This window comes from Mesocricetus auratus, unplaced genomic scaffold (assembly GCF_017639785.1).
Source record: "Mesocricetus auratus isolate SY011 unplaced genomic scaffold, BCM_Maur_2.0 Super-Scaffold_100676, whole genome shotgun sequence".
Lineage (NCBI taxonomy): Eukaryota > Metazoa > Chordata > Mammalia > Rodentia > Cricetidae > Mesocricetus > Mesocricetus auratus.
The window spans coordinates 108,936,444-108,950,665 of record NW_024429266.1 but is presented as its reverse complement, the minus strand read 5'-3'; the positions used below and the strand labels follow the sequence as shown (position 1 = coordinate 108,950,665).

The 14,222-nt window shown below is 44.6% G+C and overlaps 1 protein-coding gene across 4 annotated transcripts in view; it reads right to left on the bottom strand.

Annotated features, from left to right (window-relative positions):
• Positions 1 to 14,222, bottom strand: part of Dpp6 (dipeptidyl peptidase like 6) — an 890,647-nt gene that overhangs the window by 551,208 nt on the left and 325,217 nt on the right. Inside the window, exon 1 of one of the 4 annotated variants that reach the window (XM_040739407.1) lies at positions 13,111 to 13,176. The exons of the other annotated variants lie outside the window; for them this stretch is intronic. Coding sequence (XP_040595341.1) covers positions 13,111 to 13,161 — 51 coding nt within the window. The 5' untranslated portion in view covers positions 13,162 to 13,176. Of the gene's footprint in view, positions 1 to 13,110; positions 13,177 to 14,222 lie in introns of those variants that run through there. 4 annotated transcript variants of the gene reach the window in all.

Below are 14,222 nucleotides of genomic sequence, written 5' to 3'. Positions count from 1 at the left end.
TTTCTGCTTCCTGTTGAACACGAGGAGAAGCATGTCTTCTACCACATGCCCTCACCAACATGACGCTCAGCCCAAGTGTGCGGGTCAGAGAGCCATGGACTGAAACCCCTGAAACTGTGAGCCAAAACAAACCTTCTCCTTCTTCAAGCTGTTTTCGTCAGGCCATTTTTCACAGGCATGCACGAGAAATGAATAGCAAACAGTACTTTGGATTACCCCAGCTCTCTGAGGAAGGGGACTCACTCCAGGCCACTGGTTGCGCTGGTCTGTGCATGAGGCCTGTCCTGTGACCAAAGTCCTTCCCATGAGATCCCACCACTCCACACTGCCACAGTGAGGAAGTGAACCTCACATGACTTCAACTGGGGACAAGCCCCAGCCACGCCACAGCAGGCGATGCGTGACATCCTATCTGTATCTGACAGAATCTCCAGACACTGGGTCAAGAGTGTGGGAAACACCAGGGTTATCTAGGAACAGAGCTGAAGCTTAACTAAAAGGTTGCTTCATGGGGAAAGCAGAAGAGATGGAAATGAACAGGATAACCCTCTGATGGGGGGGTGGGTAAAGCCAGCACTGATTCTCAAGGGTACAGGCCTTCGGCTGCTCCCCAGCAAGGCAGAGACATCATGACAGCATAGGTAGCCAGGTGCTCTCTGAAAGGAGGCAGGGAGGTGCTTCCCACAGCTGAAAGGCAATCATCTTCATAAAGGCAACATTCAGTGTGGAATTAAAGCCACTCCTTGAAGTTCAGGTGAGTGGGAGTAAACACACATTCGCTCACAGTGTACACACTCATTACCCAGCTCTCAAGAGCTCTTTACTCTAGGCAGATGTTGGACCGCTACAGTAGCTCCAGACCCAAGCAGGCTTCCATCAGGGCTGGGCCTGGAAGCCAAGCCTGGAGGGAAGTCCCGCTGACCCTACTCACTGTCAAACATGTGCTCAGTGGCAGGAACTCTCAGTGCCACAAAGGAAATGTTCCCATGGCAACAGTGAACAGGTATTTGACAACCAGAGAGACAGGAGGCTGCCAGGAGGACCACAGCTAGGGACAGAACGAGATGAGACATAGGGGCCCCGCTATCTTCTGGGAATGGTAGAAGCTCAGACGTGGCTGACATCCTCTAGGGCTGGAGCACAGGCCTGCTGGAGGCTTCCAATAAAGAAAAGAGGAGCAATGGGGTGTGAGGGAGGGTTTGGAGGGAGTGAAGGGAAGGAAGAATTATATAATTATAATGTGGAAAATCATAAAAAAGAAAAGAGGAGTGATATCATAGAAGTCACCTATAGGAACATCACTTAGCAACTGCATGGGCAATGGACTGTGGAGATTAGATTCATCCTGCCCAGATGAATGCCACATGGCAACTTCTCTGGAATTCAGTGTTAACTGTCCTTCACATTTTGTATATTTGTATGCCTGTGTGCAAGTGCATGCGTATGTACCTGTATTCTTGCATGTTTGCAAGGATATTTGTATAGAAGCCAGAGTATAGCTTCAAGAGTTCTTCTTCAGGACATCGTACACTGTGCCTTCCGGGAGATAGTCTCTCTCTGGTATGGTTCTCACCATCTAGCTGAGGTGGGCTGACCAGTGCACACCAGGGATTTACTATTTTTTTATCTTTTCAGCCTAGGATTACAAGTGTGCATCACACATATGGTTTAGACATGGGTTCTAGGGATCAGGCTATCGTTTTCCTGCTTGCAAGACAGGCAGTTTACAGACAAGTCATCTCTCAGCTTCTCTTTGGTAGCTTTTCAACAGACTTCTCAACATGGATATTGTGTCTTAAACAGGAGGACAACTTGGCCACCGTGCAGGAGAGTGTCCCTGTGTGGAGTTGACACTGTTTATTCCACAGTCTGTTGGCTGACTGCAGCTGTCCTTATTTCCAGTCTGGCTCAAAGAGTCCCACTTGGGATCAGCTGTTCTGATACTTGCTGGCAGTGTGAACTACGGAGAGACTTGTGTAGCACGCACTGCTGCCACATCTCACAACAAGGTTTTGCAATAATCAGACAGCCATATGCAAAAGAATGAACTTCCTGTCACATAAAGAAATATCATGAAAGAAGCCATAGACTCCAATTCAAAATTTGATCTGTTTGTGATGGCCTGGAGGGAAGGAGGAAAGCTTGGGATCTTATGAAAGATGCTTGAACTATGTCACCATGATAGGACATGTAAGAAAACTAATGTGGGTTACATACCATCAAAGACGCTTGAACTGTGTCACCATGATAGGACATGTAAGAAAACTAATGTGGGTTACATACCATCAAAGGACACCTTTTACCTGCCAAATGACACTTTCCAAAGGCTGGAGAGATGGCTCAACAGTTAGGAACACTGCCTACTTATCTAGACGACCCATGTGTCTGAACGCCAGCTCCAGGGGGGGTCTGGCCCTCTTTTCTGGCCTCTGAGAGCTTTTTAACACATGCAGTGCACAGGCATTAAGACAGGCAACTAAATTGGAGACAATATCCACCAAGCATGTATTTTCTAAAAACCTTGAACACACACACACACATTCCCAAAACTCAACAAAACACCAGTTATAGAATGAATAAGACTTGTCCAGACAACACGGTACAGAAAAAGCAAGCAAGTCAAGATTTTTAATAACATTCCCCATTGGGGAGTCTCAAAGAGAACCAGAGTGAGAAATCACCACAAACCTAAAAAGAAGGAATAAAATGAGAACCCTGGAAGTATACTACGCTTCCCATAGTATCTCATGGACTGTTCTAGAAAATGCACAGGAACATACTGAGGTAGAAAGCAGCTCTCTGGCATGTGGCCAGGGCTGGAGGAAGTACCTAAGGGAGTGGCCTTTGTTGAGTGCATTTCCTGTGTCTTGACTCTTGGACACACTCATGCTATGGCTTGCCCATTGGTACACAGTAACATGTGAGCAGCTCATCATGCTATGTTAATCTCTCGATATAGCTGCTCCAAAAAGACAAAGAGAATTACGGGCATGTATCTCACATGGCAGCTTTGGTTCTTATGATAATTCCCCTCCTTTTCATCCTGGGGTCATATTGTCTGACATTTAGACTTGTTTTGGCTTTGCCTGATTTGCCTACAGACACCTGCATGCTGCTTAGATGCTTCGAAGGCCTCTGCCAGGGACAGCACGTGAACAGGAGGTGTCTCTAACGTGAACAGGAGGTGTTTCTAACTTGGAGGGCAGGGACAGCACGTGAACAGGAGGTGTTTCTAACGTGAACAGGAGGTGTTTCTAACTTGGAGGGCAGCAGGAGTTAAGAGGGAAAGGCCCTTAGAGAGACTGGGACTGAAGACGTTTTTTTTCTCTGAGGTTTAGCAGCTTCATATGAATAATCTTTTCTCTACACTTTCTAGAGGCTAATTCAATTTGGGCACAATGGCTTCTTTTAGTAAAAGAAAAAGTTGCTACTTTGCATGTATGGCCACAGTTCTTCTTCAGAGGCCAGGAAGCTTACATTTCTGCTCTACCCCTGGGGCCAGTCTATACCCCAGTAGTGGATTTAGCACCGGGGTGTTTAAGGAGCTGGGATTCTCAACACCCACTCAACAGGGGGAGAACTGATCCTGCTCCCCTCTTCTTCTCACACTGCTGCATGGAGGGAAGTATGTTGCCATGGTAACGCATCTCTTTCCCTTTCCTTCCCAGAACCTACATACACCTGTCACCAGAGCTTCTAAACACAGGGAGATGCCACATGTGTGAGACATGTGAGAAGAACATCTTGGGACCTCAATTCAATCTTCTATTTTTGGTGTTTTACCGTTTCTTTTCACCATTTAACATTTTGGTGTTTACCATTACCAAGTGTTTACCATTCTCAGTGGACACAGGTTCTGCGAGAGCCTTGAAACTCCCTACAGGATGGCAGGGGATCTCCCAGGGCTACTCATCCCATCAACTAAACTGTGTTTACTGAAGTTATATCCATTGGCCAAGACTTCAGCCACAACTCATCCCTCTTGTATTTAAACTATACTTTGATGCCCAGCTCTTACTCCTCTAAAAACATGCAAAGAATTAAAAAGGGCAGATAGATGAGTGATGTTGCAGGAAACAGAATCCCTCTGCTGTTCACACAAGTGTGACTCTCTCCTGTTTCTTTTGCTGCCCCTGAGATTTCTTACATACCTCTGTACAACATGTACCTCTCACCAATGTATCCTACAGGGGACCATAGAGTATAATGAACCTCTTATCACTGACCTATCCTGAGGCCGATTGTAAAGTATTTACAGCAGTCTTTGCAGTGATTTTAACCTGGTGTTGAAATTTGCCTGTAAATAACCATGAACAAGGACTACAGAAAGAAAGGGGGCAGCACATGTGTTATCTACACACTGACTCTTCTATAGGTTAGAGTACTAAGAACACCTAAGAATCTCAGTGTTTACTGGGATAAATACACTTGTATGCAGAAAGACCCATTCGTTCTTGAACATTATTTACCAAACATCATGGATAGAAAAGGCACTGGTATCTATAGGTATTTAGATATCTATCTCTACCTCTATGTCTATCTCTATCTGTATCTATATCTGTATCCATAGAAATGTTCACAAGCCCAGGTCATCATGGGCTTTCTTCATCTTGCATGTCTCCCCACCCAGCCTCAGGTCATCTCCTGCCCCAGCTTCCCAGTTCCTACTTCCAGCTACCTCCTTCCACAGATGAAGGAGACTCTTTCTTGTTTGCATAGGATTTTTCACTATTCTGGATCTCTTTTCCATGGGTCACACTGCTCTGCTTGGTACTTGTTTAGTCAATGTGGAGATTTTTGAACTCCTTGTTTGAGCATCTCATATCTTCTCATTGTGCTGCTAAGTTCTCAGCCTTCTGAGAAAACTTACACTGTTCAAATAGATGAAGAATAACAGCCCTATTTCCTCCTGCTATTTCTTATCTTCTAACTAGTGTTTTATACTGGTTTTCTGTGCTTGTCTGCAACTACCAAGAGGACCTACCTACTATCTATATCTATCTATCTATCTATCTATCTATCTATCTGTCTGTCTGTCTGTCTGTCTGTCTATCTATGAATGATGGTTAATCTTCACTGTCTACATGACAAGATCTAGAGTAACCTATGAAACACAGTCCTAGGCGTGACTGTGAGGTCATTTCTCAGGAGGTTTAACTAAGGAGAGACTCCAAGCATGGACCACATCATCTTGCAGGTTGGATGACCAGCTTCAATACACAGGAGGAAATGAGCCTAGCAGCAGCATTCCCCTCTCTCTGCTTCCTGACTGGATGAAATGTGACAGCTGCTTTGTGTTCCTGTTTCCATGATGTCCCTACTAGGAAGGGGTGTTTCCCTTAGAACTGTAAACCAAAATTCACTCTTCCTTCCTTCAGTTGCCTTCTACCACTCATTTTTTAGAAAAATTAGTAATTACCTATCTGTCATCTATCTACCTCTATCTGTCTGTCTGTCTGTCTATTTACCTATCTATTTATCTAGCTATTATTTACCCAGCCATTATGTGTCTATTCACATTTTCACTTCAAGACCTATTCAAATGTGGCACCTAAAGGTAAAGACATTAACTGTAATGTCTTTTAGATGAATTAGTGAGTAGGCATCAGCTAATTTTTTGAGGGAACAAATTGGGGAGATTTTAGGGATAGGGCATACTTACATCTGGAAGTAATAAAAGTCTTCATGAAGTATTTTCATGAGAAATCAATGATATCATCAACAGTCACGATCAAAAAGAAAACTCATTTATAAGTGAGATTTGGTGATCAATGTTTGATGCAAGCTTTCATTCATCATTACAGTCTTTGTCACAACAAGGCACTCTGAACTACACTGGTCCTTTTGATCATCCTGAGCCATTCTCTGCGCTCCTGTAGGTGAACACAGTGCTGACAGACACAAACCGACCATCAGTCATCCCTGAAAACCTTGGGTCAAACATCTATATCTTCAATTATTTCTTTTGATAATTGATAAATGGTAGAGTAGAAATAGTCTACAATCTTCCTAAGTCAAAGAACCTCTCCAAGCCTCAGATGGGTAACAAAAAAAAAAAAAAGCGCATGAAATGTCTATACACAATGACTGGTAGTCTGGACTTCCCAAGGCTGTTTTTCTGCTGGAGGGTCAAGTAAATAGAAATGGGAGGGGCAGGTCTCTACTCTGCAACTTATGCTATGTTCAGATGGTTGGAGAATGTTAATTTCATCAGTGGAGAAAAATGGTTAAAACTAGTCTTTCCCTCCTGCTAAGTGATTCAATAGTCAATCATAAACCTTAAGGTAGAACTTTGGTTGGCTTTACTCACAAATCCCATCCATCCATTTCTCCATTCAATAGATATGCACTGACTGAAGACAGAATGTGTCCTGGGACTGTAGTGGGAAAGAGGAGATGGTGATATTTGTGGAGGAGAAAGGGGCTCTATGTTTGCACATTGTATGGTGATGTCATTTATTCGTCATGAAAACACAGATGACAAGCAATCATCCATGCTTACAGACAAGAGAGAACTGCTGCTCAAGCCATCTTAGTATGTCTCCCTGCCTCCGAGAAGTGGTCTCTACAAACTCATGTCAAGGATAATAAGAATTAGTGTTCTTCATTAAGATTCCAGGAACCAAGTTTAAATCACAGTAGTCTAAAATCCTTATAACAATATCAATTCTGTGTACACCTTCCTAATGACCACATCTATGGCCTACTTTCTAGAGGATAAGAGGCAGAGGGAAAGTCTAAACTCTCAATGTAGCCACCAGTTTCTGCTCTCACTACCAGCCCCTACCTTCCAGTTCACAAGTCTGTTTGTGAGTTTTGCATCAGGGGCTACATCTTTGTTAGCATCAAGCAATTCATCAGGGAGTGTACATTTCTCATATTAATTTCCCCTTTATGAAATAGTTACCACACTTTCTTCAAAATCGCCTGATGGCAGACACTTTCTATGTTCTTTCTGGGCTCTCAGTTAAAGCAAGCTACAAAACCAAATGCTGAGGGATTTGCTGCTTAGGGGATGGTTCTTCCATCAGCTGTCTCCTGAGAAAATGACCAGTGCTGTTTCCTTTAAGTAACTATGGTGGTCCAAGAATGGGGTGGATTTCTGTGGCCTTTTAGAGTTCTAGAGAAAAAAAGTCGACTTTCTTTCCCCTGGTTCTTTCTTCTAGGCCATTAGAGAGAAGCATTCATGTGTGGAATCAATAGTAACCCTTAAGAATCTGTCTGGTCCACAGCAGGGACCAAAAATCTCTTTAAGGCAAACCACATGGCTGGTGAGTTCCTGAATACAGCTGCAGGAAAAAAAGATAGTATGAGGTAAAAGTGAGTAATATAATCTAACTGGCAGGAAGACTTGCTGGCTTAGCATTCTAAAACACAGAGCTGCTGCACATTTCTCTGCCATTCAGACCAAGCCTGAGTATTACTGTAAACTCAGTCCCATGCAGATCCAGTCACCCTGCCTCTAAGAGTGAGAAGCAAGATGCTCTAACTCTCCTAGCAGACCCTTGGAGCAGGGTGGGGGTTTCCTTGCTGGCCAGTCTTGCCTGTCCACATTAGTTACATCCCTGGTAGGTTAGTGGAAACCCACTTCACACAGATTTTTTTTTAATTCTGGAAGGAAGAGAGCTCTTCCTGGCCCTTGGTTTTTCATCGTTCCCTACCAACCAGGCAGCCTTTGCAGCCTTGATGTCCTCAAACACCTATTAAGCTACATCTTTTAATATTGAAGAAAGATGCAAACTAAGAATTTTTAGGAGTTGGTTAAAAAGAATCTAAGGACTTATCTGATAGGATAAAGAGCTTACCAGACACCATGGCTGTTGTCATGGTGACTGTGACTTGTGAGCCGGACCATGAAGGTCTAGAGAAAGAAACCTATTGGCTCTCTCTCCTTCCCAGAGCTGGGAGCAGTTTGATGGGGTATACGTGAAAAAAAAACATACACAAAAATAAAAGCCAATGCACAAGGAAAAGTTCAAATCCAAACACTGTTAATCCCTGCCCCAGAGGAAGGGAAGAAGGGGCCACCAGACATATGTGGTCATTTATTGTACTATCTTGACAGGCTCCATAGGTAGCAACGTTTTCCTTCTTCAGCAGGCATCATCATGTGCCCTAACCATCACCATCCTGAACACCACATCAGACAAAGACATGGGTGGAAACTCCGAGTAAGTCAGAGGAACAATGAAGCTCTGAATACACAACCAACCTGCCTCTTTGTAAGATGCCAATCAGGATATTACCAGTATAGTTCCTACTGTGTGCACAAACACCACCAATATCATCACAACTACCTTGCGGCGGGGGGGGGATACTATTACCAACTTCATCTACAGAGGAAGAAATGTGAGTTCAGACAGATGAAAACATGCCAAAGATCCCAAATCCTAATTCCATGTTGTCTGTCTATCAATTGTTCATTGGCAGACCATACTGGTGTGTTTGCAGGTTGGGCAGGATGCATACTCAATATCTTAGTCCCTCTGTGTATTAATAGATTTAAGATAGTCTTTCCTAGTTCCACTACATAAAGAAAATACCAGGCCATGTGACTCAGAGAAAGCCAGTCTAAACAAGTGTAAACTGAAGTTGATAGAAAACAAAGCCATACCTGTGTTAAAGGCTGACTGGTTGGGAAGACCACGGCTATAGACAGCTGGAATGCTACAAATCGGTAGATAATTCATCTTGGGCTATTCTAACTCCCTTAATAGCCATCCATTGCCCACTACTATATTTGATTTAACATCCATTTTTGTTGTTGCTAGGCAAAATCTTTTTTGGAATATACCAACAGATTCTTCTTATGGCCATCAGATAGCATTTGAGTTCTATAGCAGAGATTCCCCAGTGTGCTGTAGCTGCCTACCTGATGTCCCCACCAATGTATTTTACAAGTGCCTTGATTTATCTATGACTTTCTTTGTCCTGTTACTATAAAATCTTCATGAAACTGTGGCCACATTAGAATTTGGTATTAAGGGTAGCCTACAACTGTCTTCCCTGGTCACAGTCACACAATTGGTTCCAGTATATTCACTGGATGAGAACTTTTTCATTGGCATTGGTCACATAATGGGTAAGTGTCCAAGGTTCTCAGAGGAAGCAACTCAGTTTCTTTCACCCAACTATAGAGAGGTAAAGACACATCTGAAAGCCATATTCAAAGATGTCTCTTCCTCCCTGATGAAGTCCTGACTAGGGTTGTTTCATACAAGACAAACTTGAGCAGGAAGACACGCCATTTTGGAGAGGCTTTTAACTACCCAGGATCAGAATTCCAGCTGGGCAAGTGTTTCAAAAAAGATGAGTGTTTTCTTATTATCCAGTTGTTCTTTTAGGTAACATGCAAAGATGTTTAAAAGCACAGAGACTGGCTGAACACTGAAATAAACACTTCACACTCCCAGAGCGTCTGGTTTGGCATATGTGGAATGTATGTCCTGAGCAGATAACTTCACACTTGCACAGACAGTCAAGCACAAGAGGACTCTACTTACGGTTGGGAAGCTGTGAGCCAAGTTCTTGAGACTAGAAAGAGTCACAGCAGATGAACGCCGGATTGAGATATCCCAAGGCACCCTATCATGACTCCTGATCCCTACACCTTTACAATACTGTAAACTCGTTAACAAAAAAGACTGGAATGATCCCTGCATATTTCATATCTGAGAAGGCTGCTGTACATGCATGACACACATAAACAGGAGGAATAGATTGTTTTCATGAGCTCTACTGATAAAACCTGGAGTTCACAGCTCTTGAGAAGACAAGTGCTCCATTAGGGAATTAAAAATTCAGGTGGCTGAAGAGTACTTAGTCCTACCAGGGGAGAGAGGAATCGCTGCAACCACAACTTGTACTTCACCGAGCTCAGTTGTTTGGAAATGGCCATCAGAACCCTAGCAGGAGATGAGGAGAGACCCAATGGAGCCCCCATAGACACTTGTTCTGACTCTACTGTCTAGAGATGCGCATGTGGTTCTTGCCTATTGCATGGGACTCTGACTTACAGAGACGAGGCAAGAGTCTGAGTATCAAAAATTAGGGGAAAGGAGTCCTTACTGATGATACTGACCTACCACCCAGAGAAGCCTGCTGATTTGATCTGCACTTGGCCCTCTTCCCCACAGGATTACAACTCAGAAAAGTGAAGGATGGAGAAATACTGACTGCCTTGGACAAAACATGGGAAAGACAGGACAGAACTAACTGTCTTGAATCCTGTGAACTGCCCTGCCTCATTCCTGTGAGGTGCCCCGCCCTGCCCCAGCTCTCCACTTTTCATGGCTGTGACCTGTGAAATGCTCAGTTTCAGTAATCTCACATCATAAACATTAGCACGGAAAAGAAGAGGCTACTATTTCTCTTCTTGTAAAACTGGGTTTTCTTCACCAATATGTAGATATTCATCATAAAATATGTTTAAGTCAATAGCCTTAGGACATATCTAATAATCATATTTGAAGGTTTTTTCCTGGAGAAATCAAGTGGTCATCATCCAGTTATTCTAAGTACAGTCTAAATACTGAAGCAACCGAGACAGGGATTCCAAACCCTTCCTATCACTGCAGGCAGGAGCAACCCTGGTTTGTCTAAACAACCTTCTTATAATCCCTCACTACCAATGGAACCATGTTGGAATCAGGCATGAGGCATGCCTGTACTTCCTGAACTCAGGAGGCCGAGGCAGGGGGCTGATGAATCTAAAGCCAGCCTGTGCTGCACAGTGAAGTCCAAGTCAGTTGGAACTGTATAGTAAGACCCTGTGTCAAAACATCCCCCCAAAACATCAAAATCATAGGAGAACCAAAACTGTTCTCAAGACTTTTGTATTATTGTTGTTAGTGATATCATAGTTTCATTTCATGCCAATGCCCCAAACAAACTGTCCTTGTCATCTTAAAGGAGTCCTGGTACCCCCCTCCCAACCACCCCCACAACACACACACAGACAGCTGTGCTTTTTTTTCAAATTCACCTTTTCCTGCAGATGGTTCACACTGGGCAGGTCGGAGTACTAGGGAGTACTATGCAGCCCAGACTCCCTGGGAGTGGAGACCCACTCAGGATGAGGCAGAGAGGGTGAGGTGAGTGGGAAGCTGACTTGCCATGCCATTAAGACGCTTTTAAATCCTTTCTTTGGCACTGTTTTCTAATCTATTTCTGAGTTTTAAAAGAAGTCCTTAATAGCAGCTTGGAGCAATTATCATAAAACTACCACTGAAAAGAGGATAAATAATTCAGAGACCAGACAACAAGAGTAATTATGTCACCCATTTCCATTTCCTAAATAATTGAGGAATTCCTCAGATTGTACAGAATTCTCTGCATTATCTAGACCTGTTGTTGGCTGGTAAGATCCTGGGCATTGCTTTAGAGCCACCAGAGGGAGTCCCTTTGAATTGCCATGGGGCATGGCGAAAAGAAAGATCACGTCTGGGCCCTGGGGAACCCTTCTCAATTAAACCATAATGTTTGAAGCACTGGGGAGCAGTGTGCAAGGGGTTTTCTGGGCATACAAATGCTCAAGGCTAAAATGAGATTCAGTCTGCAGAAGAAGAAACTCAGAACTGAACTAGCCTGAGGTTCATCAGGTACCTGATTCACCAAACCCATGACCCCGAGGAAGAATCTGAAGAGTCTGGAGCTGGGTCCTAAGATATTGGGAGATTCTCTAATAGAAAGCCCAGGATAAGAAATTTAGTCAAACTTCTCCAGTCACTGCCAGGCAGATGTTTGGTGTGGGGGGGGGTGGAGAAGAGAAATCATGCTGTTCAGATAACTTCCAGAACTGAGGGGACCACCTACTTTCTACATAGCATGAAACAGCTGCCCAAGATCTGGAGGTTGACACAGAACCCAGGTCTCTGCAGCCCAGAGCAGTGCAGGCTGCCTAGAGTATACCTGAATATTAACTATTGTTAATATCCTTCTCCCTGCTCAGAAGAAATACATACTTATGTACTTCATAGATGCCTTAACTTGGGAAGAATTTGGTTTGGTTGTATCAAGTAGCCCATAGACACCTTGATCTTTAATTCCTTGCAAACTCACATTATGATTATTGCAAGTCAAAGTAAATGGATATTGTGGCTCAACATACAACTGAAAAAATCCATCCGTACACTCAGGCTTTTCCTAAGCTCCTCAGAGCATCAGCCAGAGAGAAGAAAGCAGTTTCTGTGCTGTAAGAAAGGGGTTAGGAGCATGACTGCTTATCTACTCATCGATTAAAGGCATTTCTGCAAGCAAGGTGCCAGTTCTGGCTTCAAAATACCACAGACTCCCACAGCATCACAGCAAGTCAGAAACCTCCCTTTATAACGGGTCCTTGATCCCCAGATTCCTAAACAGTATCTGAATCTGACATTGACATTCAATATAGGCACGACCCATCACCCCAAGTCTCTCTCTGGAGAGAATCCTTTCCTGTTGCACCTGAGATTAAGAAGAGATTTTCACAGGGCTCTGCCATCCTGTGGGGTGAGCCAAATGATTCCACAAGCTGTCTGTGACTACCCAGCCTGGGGTCAATAGCACAGGGTCCTGCTGACCGTGTACAGTGTGAGAGCATCCCACATGGGAGTGGATGGTAGCTCCTTCCGTCTTCCCTTAGCTCTGTGAGCACAACTCAAAGCTCCCGATTTCCTTAGCTTTCTTCCCTCTGGTCAGTCAGGGTTTCCGAAGAAACAGAGTGCCAGAAGGAAACACACCTGTGCGCTTCATTTTCCAGACTCTCTCTCAGCCCACACCCACCCATGACTCCCAGGTCTGCTCCTGAGGTTACGCTCAGGAGGTGCGGTCTGGTACCCAGGGACCAGGTAACACTGTGGCTAAAGGCTAACCTGCCTTTTACAGAAAACTTTTGCTTTGAGCAAATATCAATGCTGAGCTGACTGCTGATTGCATCTGCTGCAGATTAGTTAAAATTAAATCCCAACCTTTGGCAAGGCATCAAACACAGCCAGCGGAACCTCCAGTGGGAGCCTTGTAAAATAAGGAACTCTCACTTTAAAAGTCTCACCCTGTGGCTAGCTGCCCCCACCCCCACCTTCAAAATTAAACATTTCTTTCCAATAAATTGATTCCCGTCCTTCTACTCACCCTCCAAAATTGTTTTATCTTATTCACCCGGGACAGCTTGGAAGTATTCATCCTCTCCAGTTGATTCCAGGTGAGGCACGCCCCTGCAGCTGCCACCAAGTCTTGTGTGCAAGCAGAGATGCCCAGGGCTCTCTCTGCAGGGACACTCCCTGCCTTTTAAGGCTGCTTACTAACAACCAGAGTTCGCGGTGAGTGTAAACAGCCAATAGCTGAACAGGACAGTGAGCCTCTGGGGACCACAGACAGTGGAGCTGCCCCAAGCAGGCTGAGCCTCTGAGCCAGGAGGGATCTTCCTCCCAGGGGGAGACTGGGGGTTTCCTGAATGGTCTGGCCATCCTCCTGCCTCCAGGGGCCTCTGCTCAATAGATAACTGGTCATATTCTGCTTGTAGGAAGACAGTATGGTGCCAAGGGTCTCCTGCTGCTTTGACTGGTTCCTGAATTTGTTTGGGGGGGGAGGGTCTCCTGCTGCTTTGACTGGTTCCTGCATTTGTTTGGGGCGGGGAAGGGTCTCACCATGCTAGGTATGCTAAGACAGGGCTTTCTCTCTAAAGGACCCCTGATTCCCTCTAGGGTCTTACCACTGGAAGGTATGAGTCTGCCATGCCAAGGGATACAGGGCTGTCAGTGACTCCTGAGAAGGGCTACTTGCTGGCTGCTAAGTTAGGCTACTGAGAGAAATAGGGATCTGGCCCTGATTGATTTGATTGATGCAGGAGAACAGATTAGGAGTGTTTCTGAGAGCAATTAGCAGATCTAAGAAGCAGAGGAGCAAATGACCTCCTCCAATAGCCCTGTGCTTGGTAAAGCAAAGCAGTATTCAGAAGGTCGAGCTTGGGGTCCTTAGCATCCACTTCTGTGACAGCCTCCAGGCCTTAGGCACAGGGCTTTTGAGCCCAGGCTCTGTGCCAGGGACTGTAGTTACATTCCAGGTTAGAACAAGAGCCAGACAGACACCAGTTCCTGTGTTGGGATGATGCAGTCAGCTGCTATACCTCTCATGTGAGATCCTGTCATGGTCAGAAGCCACAGTGACCTCCTTAGGCCCTCACCTAGTCCTGGGAGTGTTTGTGTGAGATCCACACAAGTGCTCAGTAACTGAGGAGGGAAGGA